This window comes from Desmodus rotundus, chromosome 3 (genome assembly GCF_022682495.2).
Source record: "Desmodus rotundus isolate HL8 chromosome 3, HLdesRot8A.1, whole genome shotgun sequence".
NCBI classification, from domain to species: domain Eukaryota; kingdom Metazoa; phylum Chordata; class Mammalia; order Chiroptera; family Phyllostomidae; genus Desmodus; species Desmodus rotundus.
Window position 1 is genome coordinate 153,320,436 of NC_071389.1, and position 26,999 is coordinate 153,347,434.

The following is a 26,999-nucleotide window of genomic DNA, read 5'->3' on the forward strand; positions in this document are numbered from 1 at the left end:
GCAGCCTTCCCTTTTCTATGTATTGACATATATATTTGTCCCCATGGAAACAGAACGTATTGTTAACATAAAAGGCATTATACTAACATGTATCTGCAATGTACTTTTTTCATGTAGATTATTTTAGAGATAAATCTATGCACATCAGTAGGAGCTCCACACAATTCTTTCTCAACTGCAGCATACATTCCACAGAAGACACCACAGTGTATCCGGGCATTCCCCTATTGCGGACATTTTTTTGCTATTACAATGTTTCCAGGAACATTTACACGTCCCCTGGTATGAGTACAAGTGTTTCTCGAGGGTAAAGACAGGGAAGTGGTACTACTGAGTCATAGGATCTACGCTTTATCGATCTAACAGACACTGCCACACTGCCCCCGACCCCACTGAGTGCGTTCAGCACGGCCGTGTTTCCCACACACCACCAAGGGTTAGGTGTTACAAAACAAACCAAAGTGTCCTTGTCACTTACAGGAGGGCCAGCCCAGACCTGTTGGGTATTTGAGGAGATAAAGCTCAGTGAGCTGAGAGGGTCACGCAATTTGGTGTCTGCTGCCACCCAAACGAATGAATAGGCACAGGACCTCCTGTCCCCACAAAGACCCAGCCTGGCAGAATCATTAAGTCTTGATATTCAGGCTGGCCATTTTCCTCACCATTGAAATGGCCCAAAGAAACCAAGATACCATAGTTAACTTTTTTTTTCTCCCTCCCCCAAGTTTCTAGCTATAGTGACAAACTTTTGGATTTTAGGGAAAGAATAGTGTTTATAACCAAATCTTCACACTTGTCCCTCTAACACCTTGCAAGGTTTTTTTAAACCTTTGATTAAAAAAGAAAATGGGGAGGGCTTCAGAAAGGAGCTAGGAAGTATGTACACTCAAGGAATAGGCTCTTCCTAAATGGGGGGGTAGGGGAGGGTCCTGAGTGGACAGGGATCCTCCTCCTCCTCCTTCATGTTTCATTTCATTCTGCTCTTTCTCAGACTCCTGCAATGTGTGAGGAAGTTAAGCAAGATACTCCCAATGCCCTCTGCAACTCCAGTATTTCTTTTCTCTTCCCTCCTAATCATCAAGCTACATATGGTAGCTTTTCCTACTTTAAATGTCCCCTCTCTCTACTTCCAACACAAAAATATTTCTATATGGCTAAATCTTACCCTTTTTTGAGAGAGAGAGAGAGAGAGAGAGAGAGAGAGAAACATCAGTGTGAGAGAAAAACATCAATTGGGTGCCTCCTGTATGCGCCCCAACCAGGGATCAAATCCACAACCTAGGTATGTCCCCTGACTGAGAATCGAACCTGCAACCTTTTGACGCACAGGACGATGCTCTAAACAACTGAGCCACATGGCCAGGACATTACCCATTTTTCAAAGTGCAACCCAACTGCCACCTCTTCCACAAATAGGGCCTTGATACTAGTGCTGGAAGGAACTCCACCTTTCTCTAACTCCCATAGCACGTTTCCTGTTCCCCAACTGTGAAAAGCAGCCCGACCTACCCCGCTACGCTCTTCTTTAGTTGCATCGAGCAGTCGTCCAGCACATTTTGTCCAATGGAAAAGTTAGATATTATTACCCACGGTTGTCAAGTTCTAAATATATTTCTGTAGTCCTTTCTTCAGAAAGGAGATGAGATTCATCTCAAACATATTTTTTTTAAATCACAAATAAATACAGTCATTTGTAGAATCTTTTGGGCTTTGAGCCATCATAGCAGATGCTTTAAAGATTATAGATCCTAAATTTTCCTCTACACTATTATATAGGAGCATGCCCAACCACACAGTGAAGAAAAATATTACATTCTCCTTCCAAAAAATTACCATTTTTATTATAAAATAAAATTCTTCTGGAAAGTATTATTGATCTTTTGGGGGCTTAAATTTCAAACAAGCATCTCACACGGAGCGATGATCTGGTTACACAGCACGCATACTGACCTGAATCATGAGAGTCACACTGAAAGCCTTAATTCTGAATAGCTTACCGCAAACATGCCATGCCACAGCCCGGCATCCTTCTTGAAGTCCAAAACATTTACTACTGTTTCTCCTAAAAGAGAGAAAATAGAGGGGAAAAAAAAAAGGAAGTCATCTTTAGTGTTAAGTAGCAAAACCATGTTACTTGCCTCTATTAAAGAGCTGATTAATAGTTTTAAAGAGGTCACTGAAAGCTCTGGGTCTTCTGATTACTTGAGGGTCCCCTCACATGGGCTGGGGGACCGATCATAGAGTGACATGGCCACAGAAGAGACCCCAAGTCCCAAACTCCTTACGCCTTAGATACTATCTTCTCAGAGGTAATACTTTTTTCCTAATTATTTGGAAGTTTCACACCCATGTAAAAATTGTAATTCCTAGAGAAAAAAATGTTGGTAAGTATTGTATCTACATACATACACTTACACACCTGAGCACCCTACAGAATACATCTTTGTGTTCTGATCTGAGCTTTTTGGAAGCTGAATTTCTTTGACTCTAACTCCAAAGGTGCAGCTGGTGGCAGCTCTGCACACACGGGAAGATGGAGCTACCTGACAGTCTGCAGCTAATAATGACCACATGATTTTAATTAGTTTTCTATCTCTGCACTCTAGAAATCATACTTCACATACTTGGTTTGCCTAGTATTTTAGTTCCTTTAAATTGCAGCATATTTGTGAAAAAGAAGAAAGCAAAAGCAAGCCAAGAATGTGTCTTAAAACATTTCACTCTGGGAAATAAAAACAAAGACAAAATACTTCCCTCTGAATTTGGGCATTAACTGGAACCCAGTCACCGAGCACTCCGCACGGAGGCACACACATCCAAGGCTCACAATGAGGGCAGTTATGGGACGAAGTCTGACCTTCAGAGTAATTGCAGGCCTGGGACAGCGCTTGGCAGTGGGACAACATGGCGAGGCGGGACACTGTAACTCCCATCACACTCCCTTCTTTGCTTGTTTTATACTAGAAAAAAAAACCATAAGAAACATAATAAAGTGGATTATTTCAAATGACGAAACTAGAGTCCTAAAACAAAAAGATAAAGCCACGATAATGAGCTCCATTTAACATGAATATTTGAGGCTGTGCGCTTGGCCTCCAAACTCCAATCCCCCAAAGACAGAGTTGGGGAATGACAAACCTCAACAGAAGTATGTGTGAAAAATTCTTAAAAGTTTTAATTGGTCATCAGTGTGAAGCGGCTGCCCAGGAAGCAAAACAAGCAAGAGGCCTGCGCCATCTCAGCAGAAGCACAGGGCCAAGGGCAGGGCACGCACAGCACTGCAGAGGTGGAGGTGCGAGCGTCCTGGTCTCTGTCAGGAGCTCCCCGTTTGGGCGGGGAGACCTGAAATGGCCTATTCACTCCTAAAAAAATCAGTCAACTATACTTTTGCTTTTACATCAGTGCTCCATTTAAGCTGCTTTTTGTTGGTTTGTTGGTTTTACCAAGATCAGCAACTTTTTGATTGTTAAATAAAAGGACATAATGTATAATTTATCAGAACTTTTGTAACATTTGACATTTCTTTGGCATTTGTGCTACTTCTCTCTCCTATTCGTATTCTCTCACTCTCTCCCCTCCACTTTCTCTGACTATCCCTTAGATGTTGGCATTCCCTGAAAGTTCTCCTCCTTTCACTTTAGTCAGTGCACCATATTCCTTATGACTCCCAATTCTCCAGACCTCTCTCCAGAGATCCAAACGCAGAGCAACTGTTCCCTTGGGTAACCCACAGTCCTGTGAAACTCGGTGGGTCCAACGCTGTATTCTTTCCCCCACCCTGCACCCAGGAAAACTCCTCTTGCTGTATTTTCTATCTTAGTAAAGGAGACCACCATCTACCCAGATGCCCAAGGCAGAAACCTGAGTCTGTCTCGCCTCGTCCCTATCTAGAGTCAGTCACTAAGTCCTGCCACTTCTGCTTCCTTACTGTCTCTCAACCACTGCTACATCCATACTTCTCTGTCCCCATCACCACAACCTTGGGCTCACCTCGATAACTGTAAAAGCTGGTCTCCCTGTTTCCCTTCTTAATACACCCAAACCACATAAATCTTTTAACAAATTTATTCTTATCACTTTGCTGCTGACAACCCTTTAATAGCTCCCTATTACCCACAGGATGATTTAAACTCATAGCAATGTACTATGGGTCCCAAGTGAAAATTCAGTTAGTTCAGAATAGAACAAGCCTAGAAATGTAGAAGTCGGTAGTTCTTCCCAAGACCAGAGAGCTAAGCAGGGCCCTTCACCTGCTAGGAAGAACCGATAAAGAAGATGCAAAAGCAGTGGTCAGTGAGGCAGGAGAACTGAGAAAGTAGTCAGGGAAGCCAGTGAGCAGTTGTAAGGAGAATGGAGTGATGAACCATTCAATCAGAGAGATGACAGGGATTAGGAGTTGATCACTAAATTTGATATTTTAGTCGCCTGCTTACTGATCTGTCGTTTAAACATACCCAGATCTCTCCCACCTTTAAAAATGACCGTCCTTGTATCCAACATTACCACTTCGTCTCTCAAAGCTGCTGTCCACTCTCTTCCTTTTTATAGCCAGTTATTACCATACGGCTCAAGGTTAGGTGGATTTTTCCCCAAAACCTTTTTTTATTTACATTACTGATTTGTTTATTCATTAACTTAGCAAACAGGTGGTGAGAATTTGCGGATGAAAAGTAGTCAAGGGCATAGCTTTCTGTGTGGAACAGATGTGAATCTGAGTCCCAGCTCTGCCATTTTTGAGTCATCTGACCTTTGGTTGGTTACTCAAGTTTAAGTCTTAGTCTCCTTATGTGTAAAGCAGGTTTAATACTAGCTCCCACCTGAGAGAGAGGGCACTTGACAGGGCTGACTGAAATAATGTATTTCAGGTGCTTAGCTCTGGCTGGTGTGGCTCAGTAGATTGAGTGCCAGCCTAAGAACCAAAGGGTTACTGGCTCAAATCCCAGTATTGCACATGCCTGGGTTGTGGGCCAGACCTCCAGTAGGGGGCGCATGAAAGGTAACCACTCGATGTTTCTCTCCCTCCCTTCCCCTCCTAAAAATACATAAATAAAATCGTTTAAAAAAATAAATAAATAAAGCACTTAACCTGGTGCCTGGTATGCAGTAAGGCTTAATAATCCCTCAAATGGAACGTGATATCAATCGAGTTCCTGCACTAATCTTCAACACCATTTGTTTCTTCCTGCTCTTTACTGATTATCTGTTAGATTTGTTCTTAAGCACAGCTATTTTCCCTCCTCATTTCTCCAGTCTCTCATATCCCACCCCCTCGCCCCCATGCAGCAGAAAAATAACTGGGCCAGTTTCTCTGCCTGTACATCATTTCTTAAACCATTGTACTTCTCCAAGTCTTTCTCTTGAATGTGTAAGTATGTTAAAAATTAGAATAGAAAGCCAATACAAGACATTTTACAAATCAAAAGATGGAAATCTAACTAGGAGAATCTTTTAACATTAAAATGGCAAAAAGTTAGTTTTAAATTTTGTAAGACAGCAAAAAACCAAACCAAACAAAAAAAATAAATTTAGTAAGATAGCATCTGAAGCCAAAGAAAAAGCCAGAATGTATGTTCTAGTCTCAGGACCTACCTCGATGTACGCTGGTTCACTGCCGGCAGGTGAGATGTGGGGCTGCCAGTCTTTCGGAGGCTTGGAAAGGTACTTGGAATCAGTTACAACCCATTTGAGCCGGGGCCAACCTAAATCAAACCCAAAATAAAAATTGAATTGCCTAAGCCATAAGAGAAGGAATTCACAGTGAACTAGTCATTTAAACATCAAGAGACCAAATCAAGGTCATTTTATAATTAGTAAAGTACTTTTTAATGATAAATAGTATCATTTTTAGTGATAATCATTAGACATTTATACCTTCTTTCAAAAGTACAATTGTTCCACATGCTAATTCCAGACCTTGACATTACCTCAACAACTGGGAGGTCCGTTTGGCAGTGGAAGTCCACTGAGGTTAGTGGTCTATCCTCTGTCTCTACATGTAGCATTTAGCTTTAATGAACAGAGAGGTAGCTTTTTCCAACCATCAGCATAAAGGTTAAGGGTGTGGGCTGTGGAATCAGACCGATTTGGGTTCAAATCGCTGCTCTGCCATTTATTAGCTGTGACTTTGGGTAAGTTACTTAACCTCTCTGTGTCTCAGTTTCCTCACCTGTAAAATGGGGATAATAATGGTACCTACTTCATAAGGTTGTGAGAATAAGAAAATATATTTTAAGTACTTAACTATTATTAAATTCAAAAACTAATTAAAGCTCTGAGCTTTAACTGATAATTCAGGTACAAATACTACTAACCTTTAAACTGTACAATCTCTCCATTCTGAGTTTTTGGCAGCCCCTTTAGACAAACTTCACTGGTAAGAGCTAAGGCAATACCACAGCTTCCTAGCAAGAAGCCAATCTGCTGCCCTCCAGCATCCTATGGAGAAAAGATAACAAGTAGGGGAGTGAACATGAGCACACCCATGCCCCTGATCTAACACTTAGTAATGCTCTGGCACGTGTGTGATAACATTCATGGAACCTCACTGAGAACTGGCATCTGTCAAAATCTAGTGACAATATGTTCTCCTAAATAATTTCTACCATGTGATGATTTCCTGAGAGCAAATAAGGTATTTTATTAACCTGCCATTGCTAATGATGAATTCTATTTAGCCAAATGTGATCATTTTTTTCAAAGGTCAACAATGTTCCTCTTTTTGATTAAATTCAAGAAAATAAACAAACACTAACATGGTTAAGTTGTCTTGACCTAGCCACACCCTCAAATCCAAAAGCAAAGCAAGTCAGGTCAGAATAAAATCAATAACGTGAATGAACATCAAATGTCCACATTTACGATGAAAGTGAATGAATGGTTACACCCGAATCCATATACTCATTATTATTGTATTTTAAAAGACGTAGATTGGAACCTCACAACAGCAGCAAACAACAAAAGACAGAACCTAAACAGTTCCATTAAAATGTCGTCTTAAAAGTATCATGATGAAACCACACAACACGGTCAACTTCACAAAGGAACAACCCTCTGATTTCCAGAACAATCTAAAGATATTATATCCCATCAACCAGAGTTTCAGAGATGTTACCATTTTATCGTTTATTCCTTTGGAGAAGTAATTTTTGAGAAAAAAATACTTTTTTCCTTGTAAATCCTTAGTCTCCACCATATTTGTCTTTATCATCAACTCTCAATAATAAACAGTGTGAGAAAATTAAGGTCAAACAGCTCGTGGATAAATCATTCAGTTAAACTTGACAATTTGGTACATACGCTTCATTTGAGTAGGGCTGATGTGCTACCACAGTAAAATTCGGTACCCCAGAGCAGTAGCCTGCCATCACTGCATCACCCTGGACTTAATGGAAATCCTACATCGGAAGACACAGTTAAACCAAACCCCTTGACAACAAAAGACCTTACCTACCGCAAATGTGGACTGGCTATAGTCCCTGAAGCGAGGGTGGTACTCTTTATAAATGGTAATTGCTAAAAAGTCAAGTGTGCCCCCATGATTTTTAAGTGATACATAATACTATAAATATTCTATCTCTGTTGAATATATGTTATTTGCATGAAAGTTATAAATATTAGTCATTAACTTTTCTACAGCTTTCATGTTTTTAGCAAGTGAAGCTGAATACTTAAGAAAGCAGGATGTTTCTAATATCGTGACAAAGCCAACGATGCAAGAACCCCATGCCCGCCATGTCAAAACGGACCACCTTCTTCTTAAAGTTAGCAGGGTTACCTTTCTGGTAAGAGGTACCTCTATAGGCACTGGAATCACTTCTGCCAGGAGACAGCCATAGAAAGCCACCACGAACATGACTGGATCATTGTTGGGGTAAACCAGGGCTACCTAAAATGCATAATGATGTTTAATAACAGGGGAATAAAGATAGACTAACACTTTCAATGTCACTCTGTGACATTTGTATATAAAACGTCTACCATCAATACAACAAATCAAAGTATTAAATAGTCTAAAGAAAGTTAAGTTATTGAGAAGGATGCACAAATCTAAAAAGACCTCTTGTCCTTCCTATGATTATAGGAGACACATTTTGGGAACTATAATGCAATTCATCATCATTGAAGAATTTTTCACTTAATTCTATTAGTGATTTAGCAGTAAACACCTCACCTTAAGTAATAAGTTAATTACCCATGAAACCTAAGGCAATTTACGTTGGTGTGGGGCTGCAGCAATAAAATAAATGTAACCGATCGCTCTAGATAGAGCAGCACATTAATGAATAAGCCTTATTCTCTGACAGACAACCTGCAAGGGTTGAGTGACTTAGTTACCACCTTATGGCCAGCCTAAGATTTCTTACTTAGGAATCAAGGTCATTGCATTAATCCTTACTGAATGCACATATTCTAGCATGAAAGGCATCTGGTAATAGGTATAAGCAATACTGGCAGAAATCATTATGGATATGAAGTTCATTCACTTACAAAAGATAAACAAAACTCCTGTATGTGGAAACCTGTGATCTCACCTGTAATATTTCACAGGGACAACCGATTCTTCCCAATCTACTCAAAACACTATCATTGTGGAGTTTGTTTACTTGGCTTGGATATTTATAAATTAACATTTGAAACTTCATTATGTCACTGGACTTCTGCTTTTCCTTCTTTTGCTTTCAAACTCTCTAAACTTACTCCCAAGATAAGTTCAATTCTATTTTTTTCTTATTTTTAAATTTCATTATTTTATTTTTTTGATAAATTCAATTCTGAACCTTTGAGAGTTCTAAAAAAAATACAGACTCCACAAGACATTTAAACTACCCATTTCCTTTCTGCACACAAATGTCAATATTGCTAGGAAGACACAGAAGAACTTCCTTAGGGTTCAGTGAGGACTAGGGAACACTCGTGGGCCACACTGTAAGTAGAATCCACCCTTTCAATATCCTTTGCCACAACACAAAAATATTTTTAAAGGGGATTCTGTCATCACGAGCCTCCAAAAAGCAAGTGTGTTGTATAGTTGGTGTTTCCTTCTACAAATTCCAAATGAAAAGTAATATTTGATGGTAAGAAGTAACCATATTTACAAAGTTATTAACAGTGGTCCTGGCCAGGTGCTCAGTTTGTTAGAGCCTCATCCCAATACGCCAAGGTCGTGGGCTCGATCCCCAGTCAGGGCATGTACAAGAATCAATGAAATGCATAGTTAAGTGGAAAAACAAATTGATGTCACTCTCTCTCTAAAAATCAATTAAAAAAATAATTAATAGGAAAAAACCTTCAAAATTAAAAAAAATTAAAGTCACCTCCAATTAAAGATAAAATTAAATGACGTCAATTTGTTTCTTCATGGAACTAGTATGACTCTCCCTCCCTTTCTACATAAAACCACAAAAAAATGTTTTAAAACATTTTATGGGATATCTTTTAAAGATAGAAAATCAAAGTAAACTTTATTGCTATTTTTGTTGTCTGAATATTGAAATATTTACTTCCAGAAAGACTTAGGTTTCCCTACTTTTTATTAGTACCGCGACACATTACAGACTAAGCAACTACAGAACGGGACATCAAATTTCTTTCAATTGCTGAATGCAAGAATTATCACCTGGTATTGGACCAGCCTGGGTTGGAACCAAACCATTTTCACTTTCTAAGAATAAAAATTATAGAAATTGTGCTGTTGTACATTAAAAACCCAGAATGCACGTGTTAGAAAGCAATAAAACATCACCTCCCTAAAACCAAAAGTCCAATTACCCTGTCTCCAGGTTTTAATACAGGTTCATTTTTGGTCCCCAGTTTATTAAGCAGTGTGTAGGCCAACTTTAAACTTCTGCTCCACAACTTTCCTGGAGAAAGAAAAGAACACAGTCATACAGAAAACTACTGGCCTAGCTCAGCAAGAGGGCATGCAGTCCCTAAGCGTATTTACCTAATACGACAAAGGCTACTTCCAAATGACACATCAGACAAGCACTGGCCCCAACAAAGAGAGTCCCTCCCCCACAAAAAATGCTTTATATTCACTCTAGTTCATGGAAAGTCAGTCCTGCCTCCAAACAAGAAGAAAACATCACCAAAAGTTCATTCTGGTTTGGATAATTTTTCAAATTCTTTTCTGAAGTAAACTAAGTATCATTAGAAATGGTTTGATGTGAGCTGATCACATTTAAAGGGAAGGAAGAAATTGTTTATTATAAGACTGGAAATCAGAAGACTATATCATTTAAGCTTTTGCTGAAGAACCATTTTACATATATGGTATTAGATATTTTAACTGCAAAGCAAGTGTTACTCAAATAATTTAGCATTCCATACCACTGTTATTTCAGTAAAATCAGACAATAAAATGGAAATTAACTATGTGAAATGTGGATATATTCAAAGATGTTAAATAAATGTGTAGAGATGTGGCCAGCTGACCGCTTTCTTTAAAGGTTATATGGATGAAATTAATATACAACCTCTGAAATGAAGGCTAAAAACTGCGTAGGGGGTAGAAAGCCTATTCTTACTCTGTTCATGCTGCCTCCCTCCAACCATTCCTAGAAGTTCCTATTTAGATTAGGAACCAAGTAAGAGAAATCATGTTATTTTCAATACACACGTTAACGTTACATAGAACACATTCAGAAGGGCACCTAAGGTTTAAAATCATGTCAATTTGCACAATTTTTTAAATAAAAATGATTTTCCCTCTAAAATTATTCTGCATCTAGGTCTATGGACAACATGCTCCACTTGTGAAGGGAAAAACGACTCTGTGAATAGACTAGTACAAAATCTCACAGCCCAGGTTAAATCCATTCTTCTTGTTATTTAAAAAAAGTTGTTTCCTAAGAATTCATAAGAGAAAAATAAGTTACTTTAGAAACGATTTACAAAAGAAAAATTAAAACTTTAGCTAAGATGCAAAATTAAATGGAAAAGCACAGATTTTTTTGTTTATTATAAAATTCTGTGCCTGTCATAAGAAAGAGGACAAGGTAAATGACAAAGATCTAAAAAGTAGTCAGTTTCAATTTCTGGATAAAACTATATGGTTTTTACCATTAATCCTGCCCAAAGGTCTTCCTAAAATCCTCTCCTAATGTTAAAACATCGGTATGTACAAAGTCTCTTTCTTCTTTTTGCTCTTTTAAATATAAGCCGGCTTGCAAATGTCATGCTAGCAAATGAAATATTTGGCAATAGCTGTGCTTAGATCTTAGGATCCTATGAAAATAAAAGACCTCTGAAACACAGTAACTGCTAAATATCAAGATAAAAACACCGCCCACGATAATCTGAAGAACTGTTAAGAGAAAAGGGAGGAGCTGGACCTGGTAAACTCACCGTACGTGAGGGTGTACACTGGCTTCCCGGTTACATCCAGTGCAGTCAGACAGGGGCACTTTGCCTGAGTGGTGCCCCAGCGCTGTAGGGCGGACTCAAGAGCAGGAGGCCAGTTACAGATGACTCCTAAGGGCTCTCCCTTTACAGGGGTCATCTGCCGTCCCTCAGGCTTGGGCTGGTTAGGGTCTGGCTGAGGTACTGAAACACACACACAAAACATGCCAGTATGTTATGAAAATAAGATCTAAAGTAAGGACAAATACCAAACAACCCAACTTAAGTCACAAATCCCAAATACACCTCCCTTTCCCTTCACTCTCAGAAAAGAACGGACATCATTAGAAGTGGTAATCCACACACTGGGGCTTAATTCATTTTCCCACATAACTGTAAAATCATATTTTATGCAACAAGCAAATCCTGACCCTGACAAAGCAAATCACTGAACAAAGAAAAGCACAAAGTATAAATTTCCTTTTAGCAATTTCACAATTTTTAGTAAACTTGTTTTTAAATTTTGTGTCCAATGTTAGAGAGTCAACTTCCATTTTACCAGGTTGTGTTCAGTGGAAAAGCACTGCACTGTGAGGCAGGAAACATTAGGCAAATTGAGTTACCCTGAGTCTTGTTTTTCCTCATCTGTAAAATGGGAACAGTAATAATTACACCACAGGGTCAGTATTAGACTCCAACCAGTAATGGGCACGAATGTTCCCTTCACGTCTCTGTACACTGCGCATATCTCATACGGCCAATCCCTTTGCCTCCTGGTGAACTGGTACTGGCCCCTCTCAGAATGCAGCTCAACCAGCACATTCCCTGGAGAGCCATCTCTGGCCACGCCCCCCTCAGTGCTCCCACACTATGTGGCAGCCCATCTTATTAATGCACTGAGGATCCTCAAGGGCTTCTGTTACTGTGCACCTTTTTCTCCCCCCTGAGCTTTCTGAGAGAAGGTATGGTTCTTATTCCTCTTATTGCCTGAAGTGTCTAATAGAAAATGGTTGTTCAATCCATTCTGATTAAATTGAACTGAATTTAGAGGAGATAAAAAAGCTCTAGATTATTGACATGATCATTCCAGAAACTGGAAGTGAATAATATTTTGTATTCCTTCATATAGAAAAAATTAAAGTCCTCTTAATTTTTATGCAATAAACAAGTATTATTCCAATAATAAAAGGCAAAAACCCCTACATTTTCACAGCAGGAAAGATAATTTACACATGGAAGAAAAAAGTCAAATATTTATAGAGTGCCAATTATGTACATGGGGTGTGATAAACGGTGAGAAAGTAAGTACTGCACATGAGCATGTCTTTCTCTGACAAACATTTATTCTTTCTAATAATGCTAGCGCAAAAACCAGAGTCTGTGCCCTCTAGGAATATCTAGAGCACATCGGGACACACACACACAGAGCTAAGTGAACAGGAGCAGTGCCTGACGCGCACACACACAGAGAGGGCAGGCAGAGAGGGCCAGGCCACATCACCCAGCTTAACTGGGTGGGGCCCACCACCCGGAGGAGGTAATGCCTGAGCGGAGTCTTAAAGGTAAGAATTAGCCAAGTGAATGGGAGGTGAGAGAAGCAGACAGAAGAGACAATGGACAGAATGTATTAATGGAGCAACAAGTATTAATTAGATGGGCAACTGAAATGTGAAATACATTGTATTTTATACCTCAATTTATTTAATGACAGATTTGAGAAGCTCACTAAAATGTCTTGACTTACTTTTCTACTGACACAAAACTAATGAAATAGTTTCACTTCCCAAATTGCTGCCCTAGGTAAATAACATTTCAGCTGCCCTACTTGGTGTATTTCCAGACCCTAAACCACCAAATCAAGTAGAAAAAATGGACATGGGTGATTCTAAATAAATGGTTTCGGTTTTACAAACAGACTGTATACATGGTGGGCACAGACTTCTGGTCATAAAAGTCTACACATTGTTGCTATCCACTAGGCCTCAGTGCAGACCCTGGGCCACAGTCTTTCAGGCTTCCGAAGATATATGGGTATCTATTTTCCAACGGTAATCTTATTCAGACAATATTGCCTATTTTGTAACTGTTGCCTATTTATAATTAGTGACAAGCTGCTCTTCTGCCAATGAAAATTGTCCCAGTGTGATTCTTATTAAATCCTGATCCTCACTTGCCCGGGTCCACACACGGCGCTGAAAAGACTGCTGAGACTGTTGCTGGCGTGAGCACCATGAGCACCGTGAGCACCTTGAGCATCGGGGCAGCAAGGACGATCCCCTTAGCTCAGGGAGCTCAGCAGCTCCTAAAGAAACAAAACTCCATCCTAACCTCCTGCACCAGGTTGCTCGTTGCTTCCTGCTGCATAAAGCGGTCTAGTCTAGGTCTACTCCTGTGCCTAGTTCCAGTCACAGGTCTGCTGTGCTCAAAGCCTACTAATAGCTTCAGGGTGTAAAAACGGAGCACAGCGATCAAGGGTTAGTTCTTTTGACAAAAGCTTTTGTTAGGTAGATCTACTCAATACCTGGTTTCAGTAATCCTCAAAGGTCACCCTTGTTTCATCTATGCCCCCACATCATTCCCCTTCTAATCCTTCCTAGAGATTATATTTCATCCATACATTTTTTAAATTACTGAATGAATACATCACTGTCACCACTTCCTCTATGAAGCCTTCCCTAACCACACAGATGGAATTGATTTCTTCCCTTCTCCAAATGACTGTCTTAGTTGATACATATTTATTGGCTAAACTCAGTTTTCACATGTAATATTTTTGCACCGGTCTAAATTATAAACAACATGAAGGAAGAAGTGACTGTATTTTGATGAACTTTTTTCACTAACTACCACCTCATCTTATAGAAAACAGACAGACAGACAGACACACACACACACAGACACACACACACGCACGTTGACTGGCTGATTTAACAAAAGGTCTAAGTTGTATCAAAAAAGATTGGACAAACTTTTGAGGTTGCATATGACTTCAGTATTCTAGGATAATTCCAAATATAAATAATTTCTAAAACTATATATTTAGGAAAGTTCCAAATTTCAAAGAGTGTATTTTCAAGGATAGTTCAATGCTCCATAGTTATCTCTCTGCTTTTCTCCCCCCCCCTTCCCTTCCCTATCTTTCACCAGAGATCTAAAATAGAAATGATCCTTAGGGAAAAAGTGCCGAGAACTCTGAACTCTTCCAACCCAAAACAGTGCCTTGCTCATCCTTAAATGCTACAGTACCTGACATGTGTAATTGTGTAACAATTGTTTATGGAATGTATGTTTTTGGTACTATTACTACTACCTTCCACAATTTCTTCAGAGTCATCCACAAAAAATTCTTTTAAGGGAGGCCTTTTGGGTCGTTTCAGAGTGTTGAGAAGCTGTTGGATTTTTGTGGATACTCTGCTACTGACAGGAACACCTATAAGGGAAAAACAGTAAGTTAAAATTAACTGATTTGGGGGATATTTTAGTTTATCAGTGCTCTTAGAAATTTTTATTTCTAGTGATTGGCCTTTGCCCACAGCCTCATCCTGTTTGAGGCTGTGGGCAAACAGACACAAATATGTCCATGACGAAGTCTGACAACAGAGAACAAATACAGTGCTATTATTAATACACCGCTTAAAGATTCCGCCGACTCTCCCTTGCACAGCTTCTCGTTTTCTACACTGTTGTTTGTTCACGTATCTTTTGAAAGCACAGACTGGGTCTGAACAGCGTCAGTGCCGTCCCAGTGCAGGCCGCTGAAAAGGCGGCGTTCAGGATGATGTGTGGGACGGGATTTCTACCGAAAACTACTGCCTACCATCAGCTGTATCCATAAGGCTGGACCTGTTGGATCCTTTGTGCATGCCTTTAACTATCCCCGAGGGGGGCAGGTCAATATTTGCTGGGCGGATTGAGGAAGATGATGAAGAAGAAGAGGTAGTTGTAGTGACATCAGGGGGAGCAGAGAAATTCTCTAAGAGGGGAGAAAACAAAATTTAGAATTACAGTGCATTAGCAGTAAATGTAAGAATTTTTAGTTTTTTATTTTTTGCTTTTTCACATGGAAGAAAATTATGTAAATAAGTCATGAGCTTTTATAAAACAACCTTTCAAATCAAATTCTACTAGCAAGATATAATGACAGAGCAAGAGGTAAAGTCAGGGCTTATGAGCTTTCCAAAATTATTTTTAAAAACTTAAGTAGCCTTAGCAAGATCAAATCCTGTATCATTAAATTTTCTCAAAAACATTCTTCTCCAAGTAGAAAGACTGGTAAAAAACCAATGTCATATAAAAATTAATCATAATAAATAAAAACTGCAAGTGACTTCAAAATGAAACCAAGTATGATCATATAGCTACTAATATTCTAGTCCGTTGAACATTTCTTCATGTTTCTGTTGGTTTATCTATAATATTTTTTCTTCCATTGAAGACAGGAATGGTATCTTGGGAATGGGTCAGATCACTCAAGTTTCCAGATGAAGAAAACCAGACAGGTCTACTCCTAATTTTTATAAAATGATCTGTAGATAACCTGGATCTACTTCACGGATAAGGTTCTTCCCTTGCTCTAAGCATGATTAGTACTGTGCTTTATGTAGGGATTTTTAATATAAGGAAACTGAATGATATAAATTGAGGGATTCTTAATATAGAGGAAATGAAGACATAAATTGGAAGAGAGCCATTCAACAGGGATGTGTTGCCAAAAAAACTTAGAAGAATACATCTGGAGCAGTAAAAAAAGAAAATTGGAAGTAAAATATATAATTCACAGGAATAATAAAAAGTCACTCAAAACTATAAAAAAGGAAAAAATCATAATATAAACAGTTTCTAAAATCAATTTGGAAGTGAGGTGTCTATGTCTCAAAAGTCTGTAATTACTAGTTTAATAGTTCTTAAAGTTTTAAATATACTACTAAATAAACAAATAGTAAATGTAGTTCTACACGAGAATACTGCAGTATATTGCTTCTGCAGGGCCCTGCAGTAACAAAGCATTAAAAACAGACATTTTTATTTGACCCAGCAATTCCACTTGCAGGAATACATCCTAAGGAAATCATCAGACAGATGCACAAAGCTGTGTTTAAGAATGTTCACCCCAGCAGTTTTTATAATAGCAAAACAAATGGGCAATATTTAAACGTACAAAATTGGGGAGTGGCTAAATAAACCAGGACACGGCCATACAGTGGCATATTGTGCAACCATAAAAACCAATAGTATAATTCTACACTACATTAATAATGTAACAGGTATTTGTGATACACCACTAAGAAAAGCAGATTATGAATGTCTTGCTTAGTACAATTTTATTTTTTTTTAAAAATCTACATAAGCCTAGTAGGATATATAATAAAAGTGTTATCCCTGGAAAGTGGGTTTACAGATTATTTTATTTTTTTATCTATATTTTCAAATTTTTTAATTAGAATCATGAATTACTTCTTTTAAAACAAACATCCAGAAGGCAATAGTGTTGGATAAAATGGTTTCTGGGAGTACTTGAACAAATAACTTTATCACCGCAGAATAGAGTAACAAAGAGAAGAACGTAAGGTCAGATGAAATCATCTTGTAAACAAAAATTCAAGTAAAGTTGACTGGGTATCAGGACAATATTTTTAACAAGTGAAACTGTTCTCTTTTAGACCAGTGTGAAAATAAAACCTGACCCACCATGGCTGTGTTACCCACCCTTCCAAACAGCAGGGGCGGTGAGCATGCTCCCCTGCGCCTACTTTCGGAGGTTCGGTGAGTCACAGGGCAGCGCTAAGAGTGCCGGACAAATCACTGCTATTGGCACTTGGCTTTACATGTGGGCAATCAGAACCTCAAGGCAGCTATATTCTTTAAAAATTATTGGCTTGAACTGAAATTTTTCCCAGTTTTTCTTTTCAATTAATAAAATAAGGATATAGGTGCACTCTCCCTTCCAAGAGCACAACCACAACCTTTCTCCTCCCCTCCTGCTTCCCCGCAAGCCGACACCTTTACTTTTCGCTCTCCTAAGCCTCAAGGGCCCTTTTATTTTGCCTCTGTAACTTTCTAAATAAACTTTCTCTTATAGTTTGAAAAAAATAAATTAAATTAAAGATATATGTATATATATAGTGACATAAAAAGGTCATAGATATGAAAATGAAGACACCAAAATGTAACTGATTGTCAAGAAAAACAGGAAAAGTGTAACAGACACATGAAATGATGTTCGTATACATCACTCAGTGCATGTACCAACCAGTTAAGCAAAAGCAGAGATGTGAGCTGTATCTTTATCTGCAGATGCCACAACCTCTTAAGAAAAACACACACAAAAAAAACATAAAGCAGAGCCAAGCAAAAGCTACATGCACCCCATACAGGTGCCAGCAGGCTGCCGCTCACAGAATACCAACATTCTCAGGCTGCACACTCTAGCTGTAGCAATAACACGGCAGCAAGGACAATACCTCCAGTCTTTATGCTGCACACAAAAGGGCCTCACTGCAATTGTCTTAGTACAGAATTTGCTCAGGTTTAAATTTTTTTGTTTGAGAGAATGTAGACAACAATACTGGGGGGGCGGGAATCTAAGATGTTAATATTTTAACACATTTGAACAGATGGAATGTTCTTCAACTGCGATAAACCCTCGCTAAGACTGGTGTTATATCTTGCAGCTTGAGTATTGCTTATGGAAATAGCCATGGCTTCAGGTGGGCAATACTATGCACCAAAATGCAGACAACTACCATTCCAAATGCATTGCTGGTGTGTCGTTCTCTGCCTCGTTAACTGTCACATTCTTTCTAATTCTACTTTTTAGGCCACTCTGAAAAACCTAATACAAATCATAAACTCTTTCCTGGATACCGGGAGTCAAACGGAACATAATTTGGGCTTCTTGGGGAGATCCAGCTCCTACCTATTCGAGTATTGGCAAATACATCAGCTAGAGACCCACTGGTTCCTTTGACCTCTCCATGGGACAGCGTAGAAGATGCAGATGAAGAAGTGGATGATCCCTGGATTGAACGGTTGATCCAGGACTCAGCATTCTGTAAGCTCTGTTGTAAGGCAGCAGAGAGCGCAGCTTGGCGTCTCAGAGAGCCCTCGTCCTCGGAGGCTGAAGACGTGTCTGTGTGGAATTAGAAAAACAGTTGTTCTCGATCCTGCCTAGAACAGAGACCTTTTACTTCTTGGTCATTGATCACACATTCAATTTTGACACCAGCAAAACATTCGTATTCTTAAGGTAAACTATTATGTCAAGCTTCTCCAGAATCACAAGGAAGGTCTATGGACCAAAGCCTGCGAAAACAAAACAATCTAAATCTACAAGTAATTTAAAGTTATTTTTTTAAAACCCTTTTAGAACATTTAAACTTCATTCATTGTTTTCTGTTCTGAGTTTAATCAGTATCTAAGATCTCTGACTTATCTTATGTTCAAGTAATTCTGAAGTGCTAATATATTGTCCTTACTCTCTTAATTAGAGACCTTTGTGACAGGTTGCTGTACTGATTTTGACACGTATTTAACTAATTAGTGTTTACTTAAAAGGAAATAATCTTGATAGAGAGACATGAAGGTTTGTTTTTATTAACGACCTGAGTGTCAGTGAGAGGCTGGGGCACTGATGTGGAGTAAGAAACAATGCTTGGCCTGGAGGCAGGCACGGTTTTGGTGGAAAAGACAGCTGCTCACTTGGCACAGGCAAGCCTTCCAAACACGATAGGAGAGGGCACTGATCTGTATTTCTCTTCTTAATTCTCAGAGAAGAGTTGTGAGAAACTCACTGATGTCTGTATTTAGCCTGACTCTGACTTCAGGATAGTGAGGCCTAAATTTAAAAAGCATGTTGGGAAAAAAAAATTCAACCAAATATAGAATAGCCAAGGGAAGCAGAAGTCAAGGGGCTTTACTCCAGAGCTCTCAGCTGACAAGATACACAAGTTCAGGGGCATTTGGTCTGATGTGAGACAAACCCTTTCAAATGATTTTGGAGGTTATAATTTATGGCCTATGGATTGAATGTCATTCATTTTTTAAAAAATTAAATATTCTATGGTTAGTCCTGCAGAATATTTCCCTATAACTCAGGTGAACCTACACGTCCGTAACATTGCTAACACCCATCAATGGGAATCTGAAGTATAAGAGACTAATTTAATCTAGAAGCCAGATGTTGCAGGTCCAGAGCAAGAGAGAAAGTGTGTCCTTGCTTCCTGCTCTGGACTACCTCCAAATTATTATCTCACAGTGAAGGAGATATGAGGCCCAAGACTGACTTTATGATCATGGTATCTCCCCTGCCAGGCAGTATCCAAGACTGACTTAGTTTTTTTTTTTTTTTTTACAATGTACTGCATAACTAATATATGTCAGATTTCAAGGATTCTGAGATGTATGAGTTCGTATGAGACAGGAAGGGCCCTAACAAGGCTTACAGTCTAATACAGGAGACACACAACACTAGGCTGTGTCACAAGGAATACAACAAATGCTAAGAAACAGGATAAACAAAGGGTTTCACTCCAGGGGCACCAATCTCAGCTGGGGTTTCAAGTACTTCTATGTAAATGGAGCAAAGACTCTGAGGAGGTAAGGGGCAATAGATAAGGATGGAGAGGTAGACAGTGGCCACACCCCAAAGGGATAAAGTAATATGGTTCTTTAAAGGGGAAAGAGATCTATAATGCAAAAGGAGGGTGATTAAAGAAAAATATGAAGTAAGAAAACCTGTAACATTTTAAGGAAAGCATTTTTGGACTTTCAGCCAAGATGGAGGTGTAGGTAGATATACTTTGCCTCTTCACACAACCAAAAGAATGATAACAACAAATTAAAAACAAAAACAACCAGAACTGCCAGAAAGTTGAACTGTTTGGAAGTCCGACAACCAAGGAGTGAAAGAAGAAACATTCATCCAGACTGGTAGGAGGGGCAAAGATGGGCAGTCGGGGCAGAGAGGATTCCTGGCAAGGTGGCAGTCAGAGGACCAGGGACGAGGCAGGTGAGGTGGCAGCTGGCAGACTGGGCAGCCCCAAATTCGTATGCAGATAAAACTGGGAGGAACAACTAGGGAACCAGACAAACCATGCAACCCAGGGCTCCAGTTCCGGGAAATAAAGCCTCAAAACCTCTGACTGAAAACACCTGTGGGGGTTGAGGTGGCAGCGGGAGAACTCCCAGCCTCACAGGAGAGTTCCTGGGAGAGACCCACAGGGGCCTAGAACGTGCACAAACCCACCCACCTGGGAATCAGCACCAGAGGGGCCCAGTTTGCTTGTGGGTATAGGGGGAAGTGACTGAAAGCTAGAGAGAGCAGAGCAAAGGCACTGCTCCCTCTTGGACCCCTCCCCCACCCACAGTGCCACAGGCAATGGGTGTGCCCTGCCCTGGCGAATACCTAAGGCTCCGTCCCTTACTACGTAACAGGGCAAAGACAAAAAAATATGGCCCAAATGAAAGAACAGATCAAAGCTCCAAAAACAGAACTAAGCGATGAAGATAGTCAACCTATCAGATGAAGATAGGTAAACAGGATGCTCACAGCAATGGTTGAGTATGGTTGCAAAATAGAGGAAGAAGTGAAGGCTATGCAAAGTGAAATCAAGTAAAACTGACAGGAAGGAAACCGGGACTCAAATCAATGATTTATAACAGAAGGAAAAAGCAAACATTCAACCAGAACAGAATGAAGAAACAAGAATTCAAAAATATGAGGAGAGGGTTAGGAGCCTCCAGAACAACTTTAAATGTTCCAACATCCAAATCATAGGGTTGCCAGAAGGGAAAGAGTAAGAACAAGCAACTGAAAACTTATTTGAACAAATAATGAAGGAGAACTTCCCCCATCTGGCAAAGGAAGTAGACTTCCAGGAAGTCCAGGAAGCTCAGAGAGTCCCAAAGAAGTTGGACCAAAGGAGAACACATCAAGACACATCATAATTAAGTTACCCAATATCAAAGATAAGGAGAGAATCTTAAAAGCAACAAGAGAAAAGGACACAGTTACCTACAAAGGAGTTCCCATAAGACTATTAGCTAATTTCTCAAAAGAAACCTTACAGGCAAGAAGGGGCTGGAAAGAAGTATTCAAAGTAATGAAAGGCAAGGACCTACATCCAAGATTACTCTATCCAGCCAAGCTATCTTTAGAATGGGAGGGCAGATAAAGTGCTTCCCAGACAAGGTAAAATTCAAAGAGTCCATCATCACCAAGCCCTTATTATATGAAATGTTACAGGGATTTATCTAAGAAAAAGAAGATGATCAAAATTATGAACATTAAAATGACAAAAACTCACAACTATCAACAACTGAACCTAAAAAAAACAAAACCAAAACCAAAACAAACTAAGCAAACAACTAGAACAGGAATAGAATCACAGAAATGGAGATCACACGGAGGGTTATCAGTGGGGAGGGGAAGGGGGAGAATGGGGGAAAGGTACAGGAAATAAGCATAAAGGGTAGGTACAAAACAGACAGGTGGAGGTTAAGAATAGTATGGGAAATGTAGAAGCCAAAAAACTTACGTATGACCCATGGACATGAACTATGGTGGGGGAATGCTGGTGGGAGAGCGAGTGTATGGTGGAGGGGAATAAAGGGAAGAAAAAAATGGGACAACTGTAACAGCATAATCGGTAAAATATAATTTTTAAAAAAGGAAAGCGTTTTTGCATAATTTCCAGAAAATATTCTAGTATTTCAGTTGTACCTTGGGAGACGGAGATTTCTATCTTTGCAACGTGCTAAAGAAAGGCAGGGGGCATGGGACGGGGGCTCTGACCCTAAGAGTAAAGTACAGTGATACCTTGGTACTCGTCGTTAATTCATTCTGGAGCTCGTGATGAGTGCTGAAACCAACGAGTACCAAGCAAGCGACGAGTGATGACGATGAGACAATTTCTCTTACGGGGTGGTATTGTGACTCATACAAGTTCCAGCAAGTGTGACAAGTCCCCAGCAAGGGCTGAGTGATGAAATGTTTTTTTCTCGTTAAAAGTGAGACAAGTACAGGGTTTATTTAACAAGTTCTGAAGCCAACGAGTACCGAGGTATGACTGGTACGGGATCCCATAAACTCAACTAGATTTGCAGGCTGTCTTTATTGAATCACTTATTTAATTTGTGTAAGTCTAAAATCAGAATAACCCAATTTTCAAAAGTTAATAAAAGCAGTATATTCACGATTTGGTTTATGGAAAATTGTCTTCATTATGTTTCTATATTGAATCAATTATGCAATTAGGTGTATTGTTTCAACTCAATTACCTCATTTGCCTGCCAGTCCTCCTCAGAGGGTTTAGTGACCACAACTGCGGGCAGCTTGGCTGAGTACAGTGGAAAAAACATGGCTTTGGTGTATGGCTTCTATTTGATCTCTGGGGTCCACCCCTCACCAGCTTTATGACTTGGGGATAAAATTACCCATCTGAGAAGGCAGGCTGTTTGTTCAACCACTCAACAAATACTACTAAGCACTACACTATTTTGGTAGAAATAAAACGGTGAGCAAGAACACAGTCTTATTAGAGTAGGCACCCAGGGCAGGCACCCAAAGAAGTGAGACCTAAACCCAGGCTAGAAAGGTAAGTAGAAATTAGTTGTGAGGAGCATAGGTGTAGGGAGAGAGAAGAGTCAGGTAGAGGAAACAGCAGGTGAGAAAGCTGGGAAGGGACAGAAAACAAGGCACATTTGAAGATCTGAAGGAAATGAGACCAGCTGAAGCACAGGATGCAAAACTGGTAGTGATGAAAGATGAGGCTGGGCAAGTGGACAGCGCTGGGCTGCTAAGGACACGGAAGGCACGCTAAGGAAACCTGCCTTTATGCTGAGTGCAGTGGGAGACTGTGAAATGAGACAGGGTCTGGAAAGCGGCCCCAGCAGTGCCAGCACACAGCAGGTGGACGATAAACTTTAGCTCTCCCTCGCCCCCAGGAGTAACCCGCCCTGCGTTACCTCAAAGACGCAAAACTGGCCAGGCATGGCTTAAAGCTGATGATGTGTTAAAAGTACACAAAATGCAAGCACTTCTTTGGAACTGTATCTTTTTAAAGATAACAAGTTCCCTTAAATATTTATATGTTTATTTAACTGTAACAAAGAAAATTACAATGGATTAGTGGGTATCTGGCTAAGATTAAATTAATATTAATAGAAATAAAGCTATCATTTTCCCACTGATTCTGCTCTTGTTGAACATGAACTCACCTCACCTAAGCTCTAGGTCTATACAACAGAAACAATTTTGAAAACATGGTTTGCCCATCAGTTTATAACTGGTGTGATTTTTTAAGAATTTATTGATTTGAGAGAGAAGGAGAGACAGGGAGACAGAGAGAGAGAGACATCAATTTGCTGTTCCACATATTGAGGCATTCACTGGTCCCAACCAGGATTGAACCTGCGACCCTGGCGTATGAGAAAGATGCTCCAGCCAACTGAGCCACCTGACCAGGGCTATGCCTGGTGTGATTTTAACACAGCATCATTTAATACTAATTACCAGAAGCCTAAACTTCATTTATAACCAATTAGGAAACATACACAATTACAGCTTGTCGATTTTAAGGAAATAAAAGTACTAAATTTACTAAGTATACTTAACTACTATAGCACTTTCAGTCTTTAGCCATGTGTGGAAATGACTCCCTTCTTCTTGGTGGAAAATATATTTACTATATCTAAAAATGTTTATTAATTAATAAGGTGAATTTATAAATTACATGTAAACACCTACAATATCCATCCCACTCCTGAGAAATGAAAGCATACCCATACAAGGACTTGTACATGAATGTTCACAGGAGTTTTACCTGTAATCGCTAAAAAGAGGAAGCAACCCAAATGTCCATCGACAACTGAATGGACAAGCTGTGGAGTACCTGTATGACAGAATACTACTCAGCGATAACTGGGAACGGACTACCATACCGATACACACAATGTGGCTGAATCTCAAAATAATTACACTGAGTGAAAGAAGCCAAACCTTTACCCTAGCCCCCCAAAATGAAGTACAACTGTGTGATTTTACTCACATAAAATTCTAGAAAATGCAGATAATGTGCACTGACAGAACAGAACCAGTGGGATAGCTCACAAGGATGGGGAGAGGTGGGACTGCAAAAGGGTCATGAGGGAATTGGGGAGTTACTGATCTTAATTGTATTGATGCTTTCACGGTTTTCCTATGTCAAAACTTAGCAAAGATACGTTTCAAATATGTGCTGTTTGTCTTGGGTATAATTCAATAAAGCTATAAAAACTAATTTTAAAAGTTGTGGTGGTAAAAATGACACCTCAATGAGAGGATGATAACTCCTGGGAGTCAGTCTATGCAGCCTGAGGCAAAGCAAATTTCTCCGTAGGCAAGAAAAAGGTTTTAGGCTAGGGAAAAATTGTTACAAACACAAGGAGACAGCCTCGGAGTAAAAGCACACTGGAACGGAAGGTGAAAAGGTTAGTTCTGGAAGCAGGCCAATCTGAAACTACTTCGGGCAACAATTCTGAGCAGCTTATGGTACTCTAGCACCGAAACCCACCACGCTGCATACTGATTCACCAGCAAGTGTCGGGGAGACTTTCAGAACTACCCAAGAGATTTTCAGCATCCCACAGTCATTCGTCTCCGTGCACTGAGGGCTGGCCAGGACTGAAAATCGCTACGAAGAGCCTAACTGGCAGGAGTCCCATGAGTTGCCTGGCCAGCGCTATCCAAACGGCGGCACGTCCGAGAGAAGGGCACTCACTATAAATAATTAGTCCAGGGCCACTCTACAAAAAGGGAACTCCAAACACTGTTTTTCTAGGCATCTTCCCATATCTATGGGGGAAAAAAACAGTTTACAAAAATAATCAATATTACAAACAGTACTGGGGTGAGAAGAGAGTCTTTTTCACTTACTGCCTACTTGAAAAGTTGGATGGAACGCGCAGCGGTTGCTGGAGCACCATGTTTACTGACAACGTGGGAGACTGAGAGGCGGCGTGCCAGTGGGTTAGAGAACGGGCTTTTAGAAGTGCGACTGATCTGGATTTCAGCCTTAGCTCTGTCACTGAGAGCTGTTCTTAGGGGTCCTAATTCTTCTGTCTGTTTTTGCTCTTTTTCTATGAATTCTCTCGCATAATGAGTGTTTTCTACTTTCGGATAGTTTGCCCACACTCAGTGGGTCTGAGCTGTGGGAATCCCAAGAGCCTGGGTTGAGGTCGTATATTTCCAGAAAACACATGTGCCAGAGGGTTGTCATCAGCCTTTGTATTAGTTCACTTAAAAAAAAAAAAAAAAAGGATTTTACTTATTTTCAGAGAGAGAAGAAGGGAGGGAGAAAGGGAAGAAGAGAAACATAGCTTGGTTGCTACTCACACGCCACCAACTGGGGGCCTGGCCCACAACCCAGGCATATGCTCTGACCGGGAATCGAACCAGTGACCCCATCTTTGCAACCCACTGAGCCATGCTGGTCAGGCTGTTAGTCACTTTTTAATACTAGTTTTTACCAGGCACAATAATGAAATTTAAGTCTTGTACCCACTAACCACAAGTACTTAGGAAGGTCCGTCCCTGCCTCTCTGTTTTCCCAAGGCCAGGTATAAGGCAAGCTTTCCCGGTATCTTCCTTTTGCTGGCAGTTTAGTATTTTCAAATTCATTCTTCTGGTGAAGATAAGCCTCTCCAGAGACCTCGATTCCAGCTTCCAACCTTATATAGGTCCAAGGTTTTATCTTTCCCACACTCACGTAACTAAAATTTAGGTCCCTACTTTGCTGCCTCCCCTCGCCCCAGGGCAGCCACTGAGTGCCGCACGTCACCTCTCTGGGTTTTGGTGACCATCTCTCTCTTGCTCCTGTATGTTATTTAAAAGGAAACTGGTTATATTTTATCTCTCTCTTGCTCCTGTATGTTATTTAAAAGGAAACTGGTTATATTTTATCTAGCGTTTCTAAAGGGAAGTTTTCTTTCCCCTTTTTCTAGGAGTTTACAGATTACCTCATTGACTACAGAGCTAGAAACAGAAATTAGTCAAATTATTGAGCCTCCCTACACCTGTTTTCTCAATTGTAAAATAGGATAGAGGATTGTTGAAAGAACTAAAAATGAAAAACTGTATGTTAAGTACTTAGCCCTTTGACCAGTATGCAGAGGGTACTCAATAAACAGTAACTATGAAATTACTTTTAATCATGAACATTAAATTTTACAAGTAGCTACTGAAATAAACAAATTCAATCTAATAGAGTGGGTTTTTATTGTGCTTCGGGTTAAAGAATACTGGGTATTTACTAGCCTTCCAAGTACTTGTGAACTGTTGCCCAGACTAATAATGAAAAGTATGCTGTGAAAATGATGCAAATCCATTAGAGGTTATAAGTCTCCATTAAGCCTTACAGAGGTCTGACTTGCCAGCTCTTTGCTTGCTTGAATAAAATTAGAATTTTGTGAAAAAATCCTGCAAGATGGTAATTCAGACAGGTAATCCCTTTTAAGTTCAAATTAACGGAATGATTTTGGCGCTATATATCCTCAAAAGGCAAGAGCTATTCCATTTGTTTAGAATAATACTTATCCCAGTGAAGTGACTGGAAATGGGGTGAATGCCAAGCAAGCCTCCAGCGGCCAGAGAGTGATACTGTCCTCTCACCAACCCCTCATAC

The 26,999-nt window shown here is 39.9% G+C and overlaps 1 protein-coding gene across 4 annotated transcripts in view; it reads right to left on the reverse strand.

The window, feature by feature from the left end:
• DIP2B (disco interacting protein 2 homolog B) overlaps nucleotides 1-26,999 on the reverse strand; it is a 211,119-nt gene that overhangs the window by 49,545 nt on the left and 134,575 nt on the right. For 2 of the 4 annotated variants that reach the window (XM_045184276.3, XM_053921488.2), the window contains 10 exons: nucleotides 18,257-18,469; nucleotides 15,158-15,313; nucleotides 14,648-14,770; nucleotides 11,347-11,544; nucleotides 9,769-9,860; nucleotides 7,775-7,885; nucleotides 6,312-6,435; nucleotides 5,590-5,699; nucleotides 2,858-2,960; nucleotides 1,998-2,062 (listed from right to left, as the gene is read on the reverse strand). In XM_045184276.3, coding sequence (XP_045040211.2) covers nucleotides 1,998-2,062; nucleotides 2,858-2,960; nucleotides 5,590-5,699; nucleotides 6,312-6,435; nucleotides 7,775-7,885; nucleotides 9,769-9,860; nucleotides 11,347-11,544; nucleotides 14,648-14,770; nucleotides 15,158-15,313; nucleotides 18,257-18,469 — 1,295 coding nt within the window. The remainder of the gene's footprint in view (nucleotides 1-1,997; nucleotides 2,063-2,857; nucleotides 2,961-5,589; nucleotides 5,700-6,311; nucleotides 6,436-7,774; nucleotides 7,886-9,768; nucleotides 9,861-11,346; nucleotides 11,545-14,647; nucleotides 14,771-15,157; nucleotides 15,314-18,256; nucleotides 18,470-26,999) is intronic. The other 2 variants (XM_045184278.3, XM_024575594.4) reach the window with 2 other exon arrangements.